This window comes from Camelus dromedarius, chromosome 3 (genome assembly GCF_036321535.1).
Source record: "Camelus dromedarius isolate mCamDro1 chromosome 3, mCamDro1.pat, whole genome shotgun sequence".
Lineage (NCBI taxonomy): Eukaryota > Metazoa > Chordata > Mammalia > Artiodactyla > Camelidae > Camelus > Camelus dromedarius.
The window spans coordinates 13,854,336-13,873,803 of NC_087438.1; the positions used below are offsets into that span (position 1 = coordinate 13,854,336).

Below are 19,468 nucleotides of genomic sequence, written 5' to 3' on the forward strand. Positions count from 1 at the left end.
AGTGAAATTTGTTTTAAATAAATTCATAATTAAATTAAAACATCTTTATGCCTACACAACTATCTGCAGGCATCAGATGCTTGAGATGGCATAGCTGATTTAAAGCATTCATCAGCATTATGAACACTTTCAAAAGTGTGTATATATTTGAGGGAAATGTCTTAAATGTGAGTTCCCAGCACTGGCAATGTTGTCAAATCACAGAATTAAAACCTTTTGAATATACTCATTAGTTAAATTTAAAAATTCCAGGCATAATAATCTTGAATGTAGGACTTTTAGTCACTAATGTGGGTTTCAACAGCCATAAAAGTCTCTTGTTTTTCTAAAATACTTTCAGAGTTATATACATTAGAGTGTGACTATAACACATCTTTAAATCTAAGGCAAATTTTCTTTATAATATCATCAAATTAAAATTACTTTAAAAATGTGAAATAATATCTTTCTTGGAATGGAAAAAATTCTACTGAAATATGAGGACAATTTCTAAATATGTTATTTCTACACATGATTTCTACATATAGTAGATTTCAGTCTACTAAAGCAGAGAGTTCAATGCTTCCCAAATTGCACAATTATTTGATTTGGGGAAAATATGAATTGATTTGTATATATTTAGCATAGTTAATTATAATAAATATATTTGGAATCATATGGACAGGATATTCAAATGTAAATAAATGTGCAATAGTCACTTAAATACAATTTGTCATACACACACATGTGTCTCATAAGTAGAACTGACCACAGGGATAGTTAAAATGGAAGAGACAAGCTTTGTATTTTCCTATAAACCCTGCTATGGCCACACACACAATTTGGTATCCTTGTTATAATTTAAAGAAGCATAGGGATCAATGGGAAAAATGCTTTCGTGTGTGGTCATTTAGTGATTTTGTTTTTCCTTGCATTTGAAAATGCTTCTCCATGAAGGGTACAGACAAGGAATTAAATGTTTACTCCAAAATGTATGTGCCACTGTTTCTTTCATGTGATCCTGGGGCAAGTGTTCAAACCTACATAAGAGAATATTCAGATAAATGTGATCAAAGATAGTTCTGAGAAGAAGAAAGTTGATGCTAATGAGGACACCATATATATTGGTGGCTTTCTGTTTCCCTTACATATGGAAGAATGATTGTGCACAACTTTGAGGGATCTGCCAAATAAGGAATCTAAATCATGATGAATCTTCACTACTTATTATGGTGTTCTTTTTTCTCACACAACAGAGAAGGTTAAACAAAAGTAATTCAAACATTCCATGATGCTCTGTAATTATGCACATGTGTCTACCGATATTTTGAAAAATATTCATAATAGCAAGAGGAAATATAATGGGTATGGCACATCTCCATAGCCTTGCTAATTTAATGCAAGATGATTTCAAACATTGCATTTCTTTTCCTAACTGTCCCTAGGATATAGTTTTCATTTTTCCTAATTTAAATTTTTCCACCTCCTAGCAGTTACAGCAGCTCATAAACATGTTTGTCAGCTAAGATTTCTCTTAAAATTTGCCCAAGAGCATATTACATGTACATTTCTTGTTTAAAGGGATGCTTCTGAATAAACTCAATGAAAGCTATTTGTACATATGGCTCAATTTTAAATACAAGCTATTCACGGATCATAACACATTAACATCAAACTGACGTTGAATGTTGATTTGCAAGCTGTTCATGGGTGTATAAGAATAGAGCAAAGCTGCTCAGGCCTACTCCCTGTCAAGTCAAAGCAGACACCACATCGATCAAAAAATATATGTATTCACGTTCACCTTCGTTGTCCTTCAGAGTGAAGTTTGGGTTTATAGACAGGTGTTCATCAAGAAAGAAGTTAAACCTTGGTCCATTGGCAAAATCATCCTTATCAGTGGCACTGATGGTATGAATAACCTAAAGAAAAAAAAAACAAAATTAAATAGTAAATTTGGCCTATTTCCCTGATTTTAATTATATTATAACATTTTCAGTATCCACCTTGAGTCTTTTCAAAGTCCTAATCTAGTAAAAGTACCAATTAATTTGCTCTCCCTTGCATTAGATTTTAAGAAAACTATATTACGACGCATCTTACAATCATTCACACTTTATTTTCTAGCATGGTAGAAATTTAATTTTTTTTTTTTCCTTTATCACTCACAAGACCTTGGGGCCAATAAGTCATAAGATTTTGTATGAACACCTGTCTGGGGAGACATGAAATATTATTCGTACAAATACAAATATCCCAGTGTTGATGTAGCCTAGCCTTTCGGTACGTGTTGGTCTCAGTCAGTAAATGCAATAGCAGCAGAGTTATAATTTCTGTTTCAGGAGATCATGATCCAGCCCCCATATGTTAGAAATGAGGACGCTGGGTCCCCAAAGGAGTGTGACGTGCCTCAAAGCTCTAGAACAGTGGCAGAAGCAAAACCAGACTGCTCAGAGCTTCATGGAATATTTTTCATCGCTAGTGGCTGAGCAAATAAAAATATCAAAATTTGGACTTTATGCACATTAAGGATCAGAGAAAGCTAGACTATATAAACAAAATAGCCTAAGAGCAGCACACAAATTCTAACAGTTACAGCCATTGCAATCTTAAACAATAAATATGGAAACCAATAAGCAAGATAATAATTTCCTTTAAAAAATTAATAACAATGCTTAGGTGTCCTCTTCTCAGTCTTCCCTTAGAGAAACTGAAAACAGGAGAAAAAAGAGCCATAAAAATCGTATTTCCGGCATATGAAATATCACTATGCCCATTTCAAAAACTGACATGATTTCTAAGAACATTTACTCAATTTCACCCCATTTCATTATTTTACAAGGGAAACAGTTGGTCAAAAGGTATCATAGTTAATAGGTAAATTTCTCTTCATGTACCGAGCCCATTAGCTTGTGAGGCAGGTGAGGAGGAAAACAAAGTACTGAGAATGAGTGATGGGGGGAGTAGGACGAGAAAAGCATGTGTTTTCATGAAGTGAAAGCAAAGAAAATGCTTCAGGATACAGAAGTGATCAATTTCCTCCGAAAACTCCTCCCATGGCTCCTTCCTTATATCTTTTCCCATCGTGGCTCAGAATTTAATTCTCCCCCAGAGATCCTGGGTAAAGCCCCGCCCTCCACATATTCCAAGGCACTTCTGTCATTCTTCTCTTCATTATTCCTTCCATGTGATTTATTTATGAAGTAAACATTTACATATTTGCTGATTGTTTGGTTTCTTTTTTGTTTAAAGTACAACTTATCTCTGGATAGATTTTTTTTTTTTTCTCTCGTTACTGACTTTTGAGTATAAACAGATGGATGATCAGAAGCGATCTTGATGATTTTTCTCAAGTTCAGGAAAAGCTCCATGGAGAACAGGGTGCACAAAATCTGAAGAATATAACTACATTTTCCACACATTATTTACTTTATATAAAATTGAAATAAATGTCAAATTTTCAAAGTTGTTTTCAGGGTTAGATAAAACAAATACAGTCAGCCCTCTGTTTCCATGGTTCTGAATCGGTGGAGTCAACCACTGTGGACCAAAAATAATAATAAAAAAAAAAAATCAGAAAGTTCCAAAAGCAAAACGTGAATTTGCTATCTGCTGACAACTATTTACATGACAATTGCATTGTCTCTACAACTATTTACATAGCATTTATATTGTATTAGGTATTGTAAGTAATTACAAGAGATGATTTAAAGTGTATGAGGGTAGGGGGGATACCTCAAGAGGCAGAGTGAATGCTTAGCACACACAAGGTCCTGGGTTAGAGCCCCAGTACCCCCTCCAAAAATAAGTAAACCTAATTATCTCCCTCCTAGAAGATAAAAACAACAACAAAAAATAAATACATATATATATATATATATATATGAGAGGAAGTGTCTACGTTACGAGCAAATGTTACATCATTTTATATAAGGATTTGAGCATTTGTGAATTTTGATATGCCTGGGGGAGAGGGTAGGAGGGAGGAATTCTAGAACCAATTTCTCACAGATACCAAGGGATGGCTGTATAAATTTTTCTTTTGGGTAAATGTCCTCTCACTCCTACTGTTCATTCGTTGTGATTCTCCAATTTGCAGTCCTATTTTCTCAATGATACATCATAACATATAGACAAGTGTAAGTTCACTTCTCAGCCTAGAATGCAGTTTTGAAGGGGACTGGTAAAGAATAATTAATGTAAATAAACTGAACTATTTTGTGTTTTCTGTTATTACTTCTTTGGGACAATTTTTTTTCTCACTTCAAAGTTAATTTATGTTATTTTAAATTTTCTTAACATTTTTACAACATGAGCTTATTCAATTTAAGCACTGATAGAATTCATATTATATTCTGTTTACTATTTATTTTTTGTTCTCCCTAAAGATATAAATACCCCTTCCATTTTTATACAGATCATTTCAAATCTGAATTCACCAGGAAGCTCACTCATGGCAAATTTGTCTTTCTCAGAAACAATTCTCAGTATTGTCTACAAAGTCAGTGATAAGTTGATTATCACATTGTGTTGAAGAGTGAACCATTCACCTTGAACATCTGTAGAAATGTTGGACATGCATCTGTACTTAAATATTTTTCCATAGTATTTCTGAGAGATGCTTCCAGAAACCTAGCATGTTGGCCTTTTTGTTTTTGTGTTTTAAATCTAGAATTCCTAGATATTCTCTTAAAAAGAGGGTATATTCAATTTCTTTCTTAGTTGTTTTACTAATAACCTTTTCTCTTTCATTAGGAAATGGGATTTCCACTTAATGTTTCTTCAGACTTTTATTAGAAGACATTCCTGAGAAGTTAACATGATTATGGATTTTAGGAGACTTAAGCTTCTGGGAGATATCTAGATAACCACCATGTCTCCATCATCAATACTGTCTGCCTTTTTTCTCAGGCTTACTGATGCATCTACACTCTGCTACATGTGTTCTCTGTGCAACTGGTTGGTGGAGTACAATCCATAAAAATTTATTTTCTGACTTTCATTCCTTCTAACTGAACTCAGATGTTTTCTATCATTTGCACATAATGTAATTAGTGCATAAAGTGATTGTTTTCAAAGATTTCAGAGAAACATAGTCATAGATTTATTTTAACAAAGGGAGAAAAATAATTCAAATTGATTGGTGGTATTCATAAACAATTACTAGCAGAATTTTTTGATAAGGCCCATGACTATGGATTCACTCTTGGTAGAAACTAATTAAAACCAGTTTTATATTTCTTTTATTAAATAAAATTATTCCCTTGTTTAAGTGTGTTCAAAGCACATTTAAAGTCTATTATTTCTAGAACAATTTATTAGGAAAAAAAATAGTGTCAGAAATTTATACAAATAACACAGTCTTCTATTTGATAAATGAGTTAACCTTAACTAAAATTTAAATTAAAAATGAAATTCTATGAAATTGTATCTTTATATAATGCATCTTCTTTATATTAATTGTTTGCTCTATAATATAACTTCAAATGATCATTTATTTGATAAAAATACCAACTTTTGTTAGTTAGTTGAGGTTAACTTTGACAAGATGTGAAATCTCTACTGATCTAGTTAACCTTCTTCACACAAAGTTTTATTGTTAATAATTGGATGTCATGGGAGCAGAGGCTGGTGTTATGTAATAAAATGTTTTCTTTTATATGTTATGTTTTCTAACTTTACTTCTAACAAGAAAAAATAGAGGGAAATTTAATATCAATAAGATAGAAAGCATTCGCTTTATTTTTTCCCCCCAAAGTTTCTAGGTATAGGCATGTCTCAGCTGCTTTGGATTCATTCTATTTTGGGGACTGATTTCAAATTTCATGTATGCATGACTTTCTTTTTCTTCTTTTTTTTTTCATGCAAGGTACTTAAAATTTTTTTTTTTTTCAGAACAGGAAAACAGATTATCTCAGAGAAATATATTGTTGAAGTTTATATTGATAGCTGAATCAATCTAAACTCTGCTGTTCTATGTGTTTTGAACCTCTGCTTTCAGAAAAGACCAGTCTCTTTTCCATAGCCACATGCTGTTATATTCAAATGCACAACATCCGTAATAGAAATGTCTGTAATTCTAAAAGCAATTGTCATAGAAAGAGGAACTGTCGCAATACAAATACACTTCAGAAAACCTATTTCACAAATTATTGTTTAGTTTCCTACTCCAACTCTGCATCAAAATACAGTTTCTCCAGAAATGCTACAACCATATGTATAAATGAGCCAAAGACTGCAAAATTAAATAATAGAAAAATTCAGACCGTTTTCATCTGTAATGGGTTAACTGCATAGTTGATCACACAAATTGGCAATGATTTGTTTAAATACAGGTGTAATAAACAATACTTTAAAAACGAAGCTTTATTCTCTCAATGAAAGGTCTAAATTCATTTTGGTGAAAGAGTTGGAAACAAGGGCTCAAACAACATAAAGAATCCAATTATAGTGACATCTAAAATCATACAATATTGACGACAGCAATGATGCTAAATGTGAGCATAGTTTTTAAAGAGTAAAGAGAAGTAATCACATAACTTAATCAAAATATGTTAGAACTTCAGGGTAACTCTAGCTTCTTGAAAAGAGTAACAGAAAAGATAAATACTGTATCAATGGTTAATGGGACTCAAAAGAAAGAAACACTTTGACACAGATTTAGTCCTCTATAAAAACTGGAGTAACTTTTCATGTGAGAATAAAGCAAACCACATTTAAAGCAATTTGAGACTTATCAAGACATATAGTCGTAGAATCTCAGGCTTGGAAGGGCCCTGGAATTCTAACAATTTTCTTCATTTTAGAGATGAAGAGAGCACTTGCCAAGGTCACATAAAATCATTTCTTAGAAAGGCTACAGAGTTTAAGTGGCTAGTGTAGAGGCTAAATACAGGCGGACCCAGGCTAGCTATGTGACACTGAAAGAAGAGCATGGCCTGGTGAGAATGCCTGGATCCACTTTCCCACGAGCAAAAAAGTGGACCACAGGAGAAGTCAAGGGAAAAAGCCAAGGTCACAGGCCAATACAGAGTTCAACCCAGAAAACTGAGACTAGAACTTTCCACTTTTGGAGCAGATGTTCACACTCACAGGAGAAGCATCAACTGATCCAAGAGTATTATTTGCCCAGAAATTTGGTGATTTCACCTACATCTACAAAGATGGCTATGAACCAGCGAGTGTGAGTTGCTCCTAGTACAAGATCACACTTTATCCTTGAAGTTTTGAAATTACCTTGAAGTAAAAATTATCAGTTGATTAAATCTGACACTTTTTTTTAAAGAAATAATCTAAAAGGAAAATAACTAAAAATGGCTGATCATTTTTTATTCTGTCATATTTCAAATGATCCCAGTTTGAATTCTGTGAATAACCTAAGAACCAAAGAAACACAGATTCAGTGAGGGAAAAGACCTAATTTTACTAAAGTTTGTTATTTATAGATCAGGTAACTGCTACCTAAGAAAAGCAATATTTATTTCTATACGTTTTATTTTCTTAGTGTAACATTAAATGGCATAGTGTTTAACTTTCATTTTCTAATTGCTCGTGATATAAAGAAAAATAAGAAATATATTTATATTGATCTTATATTTAACACAAGTGTCAATTTCATTCATAAATTTTACTAGTGTATAGCATTACCATTGTTATTATTAATGTTATTAGCTGTAGTAATAAATGTTTAACTTTATCAAAAGCTTTGGGTTCACCTATCAAAATGAATTTAAAATTTTTCCCCTTTTCATTTAAAAATATTATTTTTTCTGGATTCTCTTTAACAATGTTTTATTTATGATATTTCTATGTTCACGAAAGAGAATACCTGTAATTTAAATTATACCCTTCTCAGGTTTTGATTTCAAAGTTTTTGTGGTCAGCAAAAGTTGAATTAAAAATGTATTGCTCCTTTTTTTCCTTTTTGAAAAAAGTATATATTATTATCATTCCATTTAAATATTTTCAATTCTTCTTACTTTATTGACTCCTGGCTTATTTAGAAGTGTCTTCCTTCATTACTGACTGATTGTTTTCCTAGCAATATTTTTGAATTGATATCTAACTTTATTCAATCCTTGCAAAGTATTAAAACTTGTTTTTTAATCCTGTATACAGTAAATGTTTTGTGTGAATTTTGAAAGAATGCATAATCTAAAGTTGTTCGATGCAAAGCCCTGTATTTGTTAAACAGTGAAGCTTTTGCAGTGTTCAACTTTTAGTTCCCTTACTGCAATTTTACGTGATTATTCTATCAGTTTCTGGCAAGAGTACAGTGAAACTCTCAGGACGATAATGGGCTTGTCTATTTATTTATATATATTTTTTGTATTTCTATCAATTTTGGCTTTGCTCATTTTGAGGAAATGTTGATAAGTATATAAAAATTTAACATTGTTATTTCTGCCCGCTGCACTGACTATTATCACAATGCTTGTGACTCTTTATATCCAGTAATGTTTCCTTTGATAATAAAATGTGTGGGTGTGCATGTGTAGCTGGGTGAGCATGTACGTAGCAATTACTCAAGTAATTGATGTATTTTCCATACTTTTTCTTTCAAGCTTTTTTCTTTATTATATTTATTATGCATCTCTTATAAAAACATTTAATTAACTTTTTTCCTATTTTGACAATAGAATTTTTTAAGTATTTTTGTGATTTTTAACATAAATACTAATATATATTTCTTTAAGTTTACATTGCTTTTCTTTGCTTTTTTATTTTTCCACTTGTTCTACATGTATTTTCTTATTTCTTAATTTAAAAAAAAATTACCATAGCTACCTAGCTATTAGAGTTTTGTGTACTAAACCCATTCTCTTTTATTTTGCTTATCTTGTGTTAAAAGACAAAACTATATCTCAACAGAAAGTATGAAAATTTATCATTCTGACTTTGAGCTATAAAAATTTCACAGAAATGTTTGGGTTATCTTGGAAGTATTGAATTGGATACAAACTTTATATTTTATTAGGATTGTATCTTAGTTTTGAAATATGACCTAGACCCCTTGACAATAAAAATCTTTTATAAAAGTCTTTTTCCCTGTTTTGTATTTTTAAATATAACAGAGCAAGATAAAATCACATGCAACAATTTTGTAAGTGTGTGAATTATTTTAAAGTAAACAAATGTTTTAATAAACACAATTAAGGTAAAGAAATAAAATGTATAAACATCACTTTTTTTAGAAGCATTTTTAATTCCATGGTCTTTTACTATTTTTATTACTTAAACTAAAAGTTAGAGCATTCATTCTTGACACATAAAATCTATTATAAATTAGTAGTTAATCAATTATCCCAAATTTAAGGGGTTTAGAATATTTTAATTGTCTCTTCCCTTCCTTCTGATCTCTCATTACCATGTATACATTTAAACTCCAGAAAATATTTCTTTATTTTACATTCATTCATCAATAATTTAGTTTTAAAAATATATTCAATGATTGCTTTGGTCTTTAAGGATTCTTGCCACTCCAAGCTGTCAATTTGATTATTTTTCTCCTCACCCCCCCACAAAAAGCTTTAGTGTATGTATTATGGTAAGGAATTTTCACATTTTTGTTTGCCTAAATATGAGGGGGGGTTTTGTCTTTATTTTTGAGGAATAGTTTTGGTTGAAAAAGAATTCATGCTTGTCAACTATTCTCTTCTGGCTCTTGAGATTTACTTTTCCATTTTTTTGCTTTCATTCTTCCTTATTAAAGAAAATCACCTTTTGAAATTGTTCTTTTAAAGATATTATATCTTTCAAAAATGTCAATTTGTTTTTACTTTTAAACTATTTTTATAATTATAGATTCATATGCAGTTGTCAGAAATACAGAAAGATGCTGTGTACCCTTATCCAGTTTCCCCACTGATAGTGTCTCGCAAAACTATGTACAATGTCCCATCTAGGATGCTTGACATTGATGTAGTCAAGATTCAGAATATTTCCATCACCATTAGTGTGCTCAGTGCTGCCTTTTATATCTATATGTACTTCCCTGTCACCTTTATTGTCTTCTTAACCTCTGACACCATACATTATGAAAATTTTAGGTATTCTTTTTTTTTTCCCATTCAGCAAAATTCTCTAGAGTTTCATCCAGATTTATGCATGTATCAATACTCTATTCCTTTTCATTGCTGAATAGTATTCTATGGCCTGAATTCACTGTAGTTTATTTAACCATTCATCCATTGAAAGACATCTGGATTGTTTCCAGTTTGAGTCAATTGTGGAAGAACCTGATAGAAGCATTTGTGTGAAGTGTTTGGTGTAAACGTAAACCTTCATATCTCTTGGAGAAATGCCCCAAAGTTCTATTTCTGGACTCTGGTAATTGGATGTTTAGCTTTTAAGAAATTACAAAAATGTATCCAAAAATAGCTGTTCCATTCTACACGTCCACCAAAAATGCATCAATGATCCAATTTCTCTGTATCTCCCCAGGATACTGTGTCATTTAAAAAAAAAAAAAGAATGTCCTATTTGATAGGTATGCAGTGATAGCTCACTATAGTTTTAATTTTAATTTCCCTAATCACTTGTGATGTTGTACATCTATAACATGTTTGTTTTCTATTTGTAAATCCTCTAGTGAAATGTCTGCTCATGTCTTTTGTCCATTTTAAAACTGTATTTCTTTCTGTTGAGCTTTGAGTATTCTTTTTATATTGTACATACTAATCATTTATTGGGTAAAAGGTCTGCAAATTTCTTTTTCCACTCTGTGGTTTTTCTTCTCATCCTCTTAATGGGGCCTTTCAGAAACCAAAAATGTTTATTTTTGATCAAATCTAATTTATCAACTTTTTTTCTTTTATGGATTATGATTTTGGTGTCATCTAAGAACTCTGCTTGGCACTACATCCAAGTTTTGTTTTGTTTTCTCCCCTAACAGTGTTACGTCTTTTTACTCTGATGTTTTAATTCTGTGATTTCATTTCTGAAATTTTATTGTAATTCATCTAGGTAGAGTTATTCTTGTAAACAACTGCTTAGTTTTTTGTTTTTTGTTTTTCTCTATGTTTTTTGAATTTTTGACTTGATGCTTGCCAACAGTATGGAGAAACTTTCAGTCATGATCTTCTCAGATATTACTTCTGCCCAATTCTATTTTTTTAATATCCATCTGAGAATTGAATAACTTGTGTATTAGACCTACAAGTTCCATATGTCTTTCATATTCTTATTTGTACTTTCTACCTTTTTGACTTTCCATGCTTTAATATGGATATTTTAATCTAACCTGTTTTCCAGTTCACTATTTTCTCTTCAGCTATGTCTACTTTGATGTTATCACCAAAATTTGATATTCCATATTAATAAGTTGTATTTTTTAAAATCTAAATTTTCCATTTGAATGTTTAACATTTTTCTTATTAATTAAACTTATGTAATATATGTTAAAAACTAATGCTAAGATGTGTGGGTCCACTTCTAACACAATTGAAGTAGGATTTGGTAAGTAAATCATTATGTATCTGTAGCATAAAATTCTTTACTGTTTTTGAAATGATGGTATAAAAAGAATGTTTAAGTAGCTAATGTGATACTCATAATATACTGTTAAGAGAATAAAACATATAACCTATAAGTACTTTCAAATATAATTTTCAGTAATTTTGTCCTCATTCATATTTTCTAATTTTCTTGAGAGATACGAGCATGAGAAAACTTTATGTCAAGAGTTATCCATTTCTATATATGTAAATACCTTCCCTGGGGTTATTAAAACCATATTAAGCAATGATTACTTTAGCAAGCCACTATAGCTTGTACTTCATACACAAATAACCAGGGCAACGTTTCTCATGGCTCTAATTTAATCACAAGCTTCATAATGATTTAAAATAATTGTGGATGATACATTTATTCTGGTTTACCACAGATGGTAAAAGGAACTATCTGACTCAGCTGAACCTAGACCCTTTTGACTTTTCTTGATTCATTTGTAACAGACAGACTTTAAGGTGTCCACAACTGAATGCATGCCTCCATGTAATTCTTTCTCCTTAAGTCTGGGTGTGACTTCTGTCCTGACCAATGGAACACGGCAAGAGTGTTGATGTATCACACTGATTACATTACATTATACGAGACTGTCAGAGACTCAACAAAGAGACTCTCCTTACTTGTTTGATGAAGTAAGTGGCCATACTGGGTGGGGAAGCCCATATGACTAAAAAAAAAAAAAAAAAAAAAAAAAAAAACTGCAGGTGGCATCTCAGAACTCTGAAGAACCAAGGGACATCCTGAAGCTCTCACATCTGCAGCTGGAACTACCTGATTGCCACCAACAACCACATGAGTTTGGAAGAGACCAGGTAAGAATACAGTTTGATTACATCCTGTGAGATTCCTGCAAAGACCTACCTAGGCCAGGAGGAGAATTCTCACCTACAGAAACTATGAGATGATAAAAATGTGTTGTTCTAAGCTTCCAAGTTTGTGTAATTTGTTACACAGCAGAGAGGACAAACGCATGTCCCCTCCGGTATTGCACTTGCTTTATGGGCATCAGCAACTGGCCTTTCTTCAGAATTGTCTCACTCCTTTAACTGGCTGCCGTGCAATGTCCAGACTCATTTCCTAAGTTTCAGGCTCTTCTCTTCATCCTTCACTCTCTTGACCTCCTTAAAACATACACACTCTTCATGTTGTTAAAACTTAAGCATCTTGTGTTACCAATAGCATTCAATGGTCACTGTATATCACTCCCTCATTCCCTCCAAAATAAACCAGGCCAGTCTCACCTCCCCAGACCAGTCTCTAAACTTCACTAGGACAGGGAAGTTCACTGTTTCCTCCTCATTTAACACAGGGCTGTACTCAAAACATTCAATATAGTATTACTGGTATAATATGCATGCATGAATGGGTACATTTTTTAAATTACATTTGGGATCCAGGGAAATTTTATTTTCTATGATTCTCAGAAACAATCTATTTAGTACTTAAAATAGAGCTTTATAAAATTATTTTGACTGAGCATAAAAATAACACAGGGGGATTTCTGGGGATTATACCTAAGAATATTAGCAATAGAGCTGCTTGTTTCTCTGCCATTCAAATGACAGGAAAGAAACAATTAACTTACCTGGCCAGGCTTAGAATTTTCACAGACAACAATATCATATTCCCTGGCAAGTTCGGGTGGATTGTCATTGACATCCAGAACTCTAATACCCACTGTGACATGGCTCAGCAAACCGGGATTGTCTGCAAAACACATAGGGATGTATTTAGTATTTCCATGCACACTTCAGCGGCTTGGTTTAAAACCCATCTCCTTAATACTGTAGCTTGTCACCAGCCTCGTGAGCTGCAGCAGGACTTCTGGCAAAAGACAACTTTATAAAGGCACTCTTTGTTAGAACTCATTAACTTAGATAAAAATGAAAAATGAACACCAAGGCATGACATGAATGCTAAAATGATATTTAGTCATATCAAGGAAATTACATGTTATTCAGGAACTGGAGTGGGAGAAAGTTGTCAGAACTCATCGGATGCTGTCAGAGTCTAAGGGATGAACAATTGGTTTCATCATTAATCTAACAAGAGCACAGTAGTTGGTTAAAAAAAAATCACATAATGTTTAAAAAGTTCAAGGTTTTAAATCTAAATAAACTTGCAGAAAACAGAAAGTAAAGTTCTTTACACAAGGATCTTTTTCTTCTTATAGGAGAATATATGCAGTGTATGGTATCAAGTCATACATGGGGAAAAATAAAGATAATTTAAATGAGAACTTAGCATGGAATTCATATATAACCGGTAAATTTCAAAATATTACAGCTAATACTTTACAACATGTCTTAAGTGCAGTCTCCCATTTTTCTGTAAGTTTATTAATTTTGAGATAAAAGGAAAAGAGAAATGTTTGGTTTATTTTATATGTCAAAGCTAATAATGCAGAATTCATAAAGGAAAAATTAAATTTATTTTTATTGCTGATATTTCTGCCATTATCCAGAAAAGTCCAAAATTACACTTATAACAACAGACTAGTAGATTTTTTAAAAGACTAGTAAAAAAGATAAAATTTAGGCAGATTTATTAATTTATCAAAGAACATGAGAAGGCAAAAACTAACCATCTTAGGAAAAAGGGAGCTTAAATACATATACAGAGGATATTAAAAATAATAATTTTTCATTATCCATTAAGAAAATAGATGGATTAAAACATGTTATAGGTGGCTTTAAAAGGAGTAGAAAATCACAATAGTACTACAGTAACTAAAGACGATCAATTTTTAGGTAAAAAATCATTTTTCAAAGAGAACAAATCAGGCCCAGATAAAAGTACCTGGAGTTTAAGAAACAGGTAACTTCAGTATTACACATCTTTTCCCTAGAAAACAGAGCGAGGAGGAAACATTCTACAACTGTTTTCTGTGTCTGATAAAACGTTAATATCAACACCAGATGCTCCTATTCATGAGAGGTATTAGCTGTCAATGGACTAAACAAAATAACACGAAACCCATTCCACTGGTGTGTAAAATAAAATCTATCATTGATTTAGTTCCAGGAATGCTTGTTTAGTTTGATATTAAAGGAAGGAAAGAAAGAAAGTAGGAAGGAAGAAGTGAGAGAGGGAGGGAAGAAGGGAGGGAAAAAAATAAAGAAAGGAAAATTTTAGAAAGCATGTAAGTTATGCACAAAGCTATCAATTAAAGGAAGGACCGAAAAATAGAGGCTCATCTTAATACACAGAAAAGACAAAATAAAACAAGGTAAAATAAAGAAAAACAAAAAAACCCCTTAGCAAACTAGGAACAGAATATTCCCCCCCAACCTGATTAAGGATATATGAAACAAACAACAGCCACAACAAAAACTACAAGAAACATTATTCTTAGTGGTGAAAAACCAACAGTAGTTAATAAACAAAGCTATAAGGATCTGAGAAATAAATCTAACAAAGTACACGAAAGGCTTATATGCAAAACGCTTCACTGAACGCCATTAATTAAGATCTAAAGTTATTGAGAGCTCTATCATCTATGCAGTTGGAAGACAAAATATAAACAAAGTCCGCCTCTCCAAATTGGTGCGTATTTTCAATATAATCTAAATCCAATGAGAAATGTTCATAGAAATTGAAAGCTGATTCTGAGATTAGTAAGTACTAATATTGTCCAGACTTGTATGAAGTTCAATAGAGGATACTTGCTTTACCACATATCAAGCCCTATTATATGAGATTAGAGCCCGTCACTGTGACAGCGGCAAAGGAATAGACAAACAGAAACAGAAAACAGAACCCAGCCACAGATCCACTACATAGAGAAATAATATACGGTAATGAAGCTACTGCAGATGAGTGCACTAAGAACAGATTGATCAAGAAACAGTATTAGTAAAGCTTGGTATCCGTGTCATCATCATCATTATAAAATGGGCCATACATTGCACTGTACACAAAAATATGTTTTAAACAATTAAGGACTTAGATTATAAGGTAAAATTATACATACTTTAGGAAAAAATATTAGCATATAATACATTAAGGTTCATGAACGATTTCAGCACAAAATGCACTATTATAAAGGAAGCATTGATAAATTTCATTAAATTCAAATGTGACTTCTTTTCAGTTCCTCCAAATATGCCACAAAGAGGAAAAAAAATGTCATAAAATGAGTGAAGATATTTGCAGCACATATAATTGACAAAGGATCTGTATCTATAACATACAGTGTGTTGAATCAATATGAAAAAGAGAGAGCACAATATCAAAATGGGTAAAATGAAGGGCAAACATTTAACAGAAGAAGTGGTATAAATGGCAAATAAATATATGAAAAAGTTTTCAACTTCAATAGTGCTGAAAGAAATGCACATTAATCGAAATAAGTTACCAGTTTAATCTCAACAATACTGACAAAACAAAATTTAAGACATTTGATGAGATTCTCCAAGTGCTGGATTGAATATACACCAATGGGAATGCCTATAAATTAAAGTAAGACACATGTAATAATTCATACAGTTGCATATTCACATGCACAAGGTCCAGCCATTTCCCTGGCTTATATATGTAGGAAAACCCTGGAACACATACATCACAAGCAAAATTAATAGGAACACCAGGGAAACACAAATGTCCAACAACAGCTAATTAGATGCAATAACTCTGATGTATTTATATCATGAGAGAGAAAATAAATGAATAACAATGTAGCTACGACATGGATAAATCTTAGAAATGAAATGTTGATTGAAATATTTTTTCAGAAATATCTCAGAAGACAGCATTCAAATATGGTAAATTTTTGTAAAGCTGAAAAAAAATATGCAAAACTAAATTGATTACAAAATGAAATAGTATATTTTTGAGGATAATGTTCTTCACAACACTAATTAACTACAGTGATACAGTAAAATTTGTTTATTATTATACTTTGCAATATCTTCTTTGCAGATGTTGAATAGTACATTAAATATACAAAAAGATATAGAAACGTCTCAAAATTAATATATTCTATAAATCGCTTAATACAGAATAATTAATAGTATTGGCATTAATTTTTGTCAATATACAATTAAAGTTACTTTGATGTTTATGTACTATATTAAATAATTTTATATTATAAAAATAAATGGATCCATTAAATTAAAATTATTTAAATGTTGATTTAAATATTTTCTTATTGGGAATGACTTATGAAAGAAGGCATTGCTACAGCTTTTCTAGAAGCTAATATTGATCATACTTGTTATTTTTATCATTTTAAAACTAAGAGAGAATATTCAGTCTGAATTCTCACTTTGTAAATTACAAAACTGAAACTGACACAGTTTAAATGACATATCTTGGTGAAGCCAGGGCTCTGATTTACTTCTTAGGTCTTATTATTGCCACTACATTAATATTTCTTTTCTATTGTGACCTTTGTACATATTTTAATGTATTCCTAAATTTCTAAACAAGGTATGTGCTCACTTCTGAGGACAAAAAGCAATCTGTCCTAGAAATCTGAGGCAAGAATAATATTATCAGTTTTAATCACTGGTATCAGCATCCTTAAAAGGAGTTCTCTGCTCCTTTTCTGAATAGGAAAGGTTAGAAGCAATTTTAGTGTATCAGAAAAATGTTTTGTAGGAGAGGATTCTGGAAATACTACATCTTGAGAAAGGACTAGAATAAAAGAACAACTAAGCATCTGACAGTTTTCAGCTGTCACCTCACTGCCCCATGTCTGCACTGTCCATTCTGTCCTCTGGAACCGGAGCAGGCTTGTACACATTCCACACTTGGGTACAGGAAACTAAGTCCTTCTGGATGGAAACAGACTTCTTCCATGTTGTTCCAAAGTCATCTTATAACCCCAGTGTACCATTACTCTTCCAGTACTTAAGGATCAGGAGCACAGCATTGGGATCAGATACCAATTTGTCTGTGGACTTTACTACCATTGTGTTCTGGGGGAAGCTGAACTGAATCTAACCTTACTGTAGATGCCACTAATAATCTGTATGACACACCATCGGGGTAACCACAGGCGGGACCGATAAAGAGTTATGAAAAACAGAATGGCAGAGTAAGCTTAGCATCACTACTGATGCAAACTGAATCATTGCTGTCTATTTCCTAAAAGTAGGGTGATGTGTGAAATCTATAGCTTTAATTCCGGGTAATTAGAGCTGAAAACCTGCTGTAGCCTTGTGGTCACTTATGGCTACTAAAATGCATTCTAGTATTTTCTGCTCAATAATGAAATTAGCTAAATCTATATTAGTATATTGGCAAGTTCCTTTGAGTTTTTATTTCTTATTTCCCACTGTCCTTGGGTTAGTATTCTACCCTTTGAATGTCAATCACTTTACCTATAAATGTGAACATATCCATGTGTGTTAGAAGCATTTTGCTACAGCAAAAATTGGATAATGTCCCTGAGGTTCTTAATGCAACATTTCTGTTTTTGCTACTATTATTTTTAGGTTCATGCTTCATTTCTAAAAATCAGTTTTCGATCCTTTTGACGGCAGAGTAAATAAACTACACGGCGATCAAACTTCAGTACAAGCCCCTTTCAGAACTCTTTTGGAATATGAACTTTGGGACTTTATTTGTTATTTCTATGCCTTATTTATTTATTTTAATATTTTGCAAATGATTATTTTATTTAAAAAATTTTTTTTGGCTCAAGAACTTTTTTATTATGAAAGCATTTCACAGCATATACTTTTTTTTTAAATTGAAGTATAGTCAGTTTATAGAGTTATATCAATTTCTGGTATGCAGTGCCTTAATTACTTAATCTGTAAACCGAAATAAAAATGATGTGACTTGCCAAACTATGTTTTGAGAAACAATTAAGGAAGCTACGCAAACTTTAAAACAATGAGCTTGGGAGAGAGCAGAACATTCATTTTAATCCTTTCTGAAAATCGAAAACAAAACAGAAACAAGAACAAAATATATGGCACACTGAAAATCTTATACATGTGATTTTCAGCATGTATAAAATACTATACTAGATAAAAATCATCCATGTTTTATGCAATACCAGTGTACCAGGATTTCACATCAGCAGAGTGTCCATATGGAGACAGGGACGCAGGGAAGGCGGTACTCCAGTGCATGACGGAGACAGGGACGCAGGGAAGGTGGTACTCCAGTGCAAAAGCAGGCTGGATGCTAAGATAGCAGATTTTCTATAACAAAGAACAATCTATTTTATCTAGTGAGTTTGTTCGAAAATCTGATATGTGTGCGGTACCGTGATGGATTACAGTGAGAACACAAAACAGTGAAATATGTCCCCCTCTAGATTTCCCATTATTGATATGGACTGGAGAAAACAACTTCAATAATGTATTTTTTTTCAGTTTGTTTTCTTCGAAATTGTGACTTCAGTGTTTAATATATGTTTACACCAAAGCCATTAATACTGAAATAGATGCCTTCCAAAAACCTAAATTACGTTCATTAGTATATGTAGCAAAGTTTACCAGGGAATCAGTAGATTTCTAATCTAATTATTCATCTTCTGAAGTTAGTATTAAAATATATAAAATTGTAAAATATATAAATAGATGGATGTAAATTTTCTTGTTTATATCATGTAGATTATTTTCCTCAAAATGTGGTTTCATTCTTTTCCTTTATGAAAATTCACTCAAAGTGAAAAACCTTAAATACTACTAAAATATTAAATTTCAGTGATTATAAATTTAATTAAATTATTATATTTATTGCTTCCTGAATTTCATAAATGCCCATGCTTATAAGGATGTGCTAACAAATTATTTTTTTTTTGTCCTGTTGCTTTGATTTCTATAAAAAGATTTCACTATAGGCAAATATCGACAAACCAAAACAGTCTGAAGTCTTAATAGTTAATGTGGACTGATGATAGAACATTTTAAAATGCATGCATAATATTTTATTTATGAATAAATATGTTTCCACAATTTCCTTAAACAGATATATAGAAATAAGTTTTGCAGACAACTAAGTGTTCAAATTAATCAGAAAG

The 19,468-nt window shown here is 31.9% G+C and overlaps 1 protein-coding gene across 6 annotated transcripts in view; it reads right to left on the bottom strand.

The window, feature by feature from the left end:
• The window catches only part of CDH18 (cadherin 18), an 885,120-nt gene that overhangs the window by 27,436 nt on the left and 838,216 nt on the right, over window positions 1–19,468 (bottom strand). For all 6 annotated transcript variants that reach the window (XM_064479693.1, XM_064479687.1, XM_010981984.3 and 3 more), the window contains 2 exons: window positions 13,073–13,194; window positions 1,784–1,901 (listed from right to left, as the gene is read on the bottom strand). In XM_064479693.1, coding sequence (XP_064335763.1) covers window positions 1,784–1,901; window positions 13,073–13,194 — 240 coding nt within the window. The remainder of the gene's footprint in view (window positions 1–1,783; window positions 1,902–13,072; window positions 13,195–19,468) is intronic.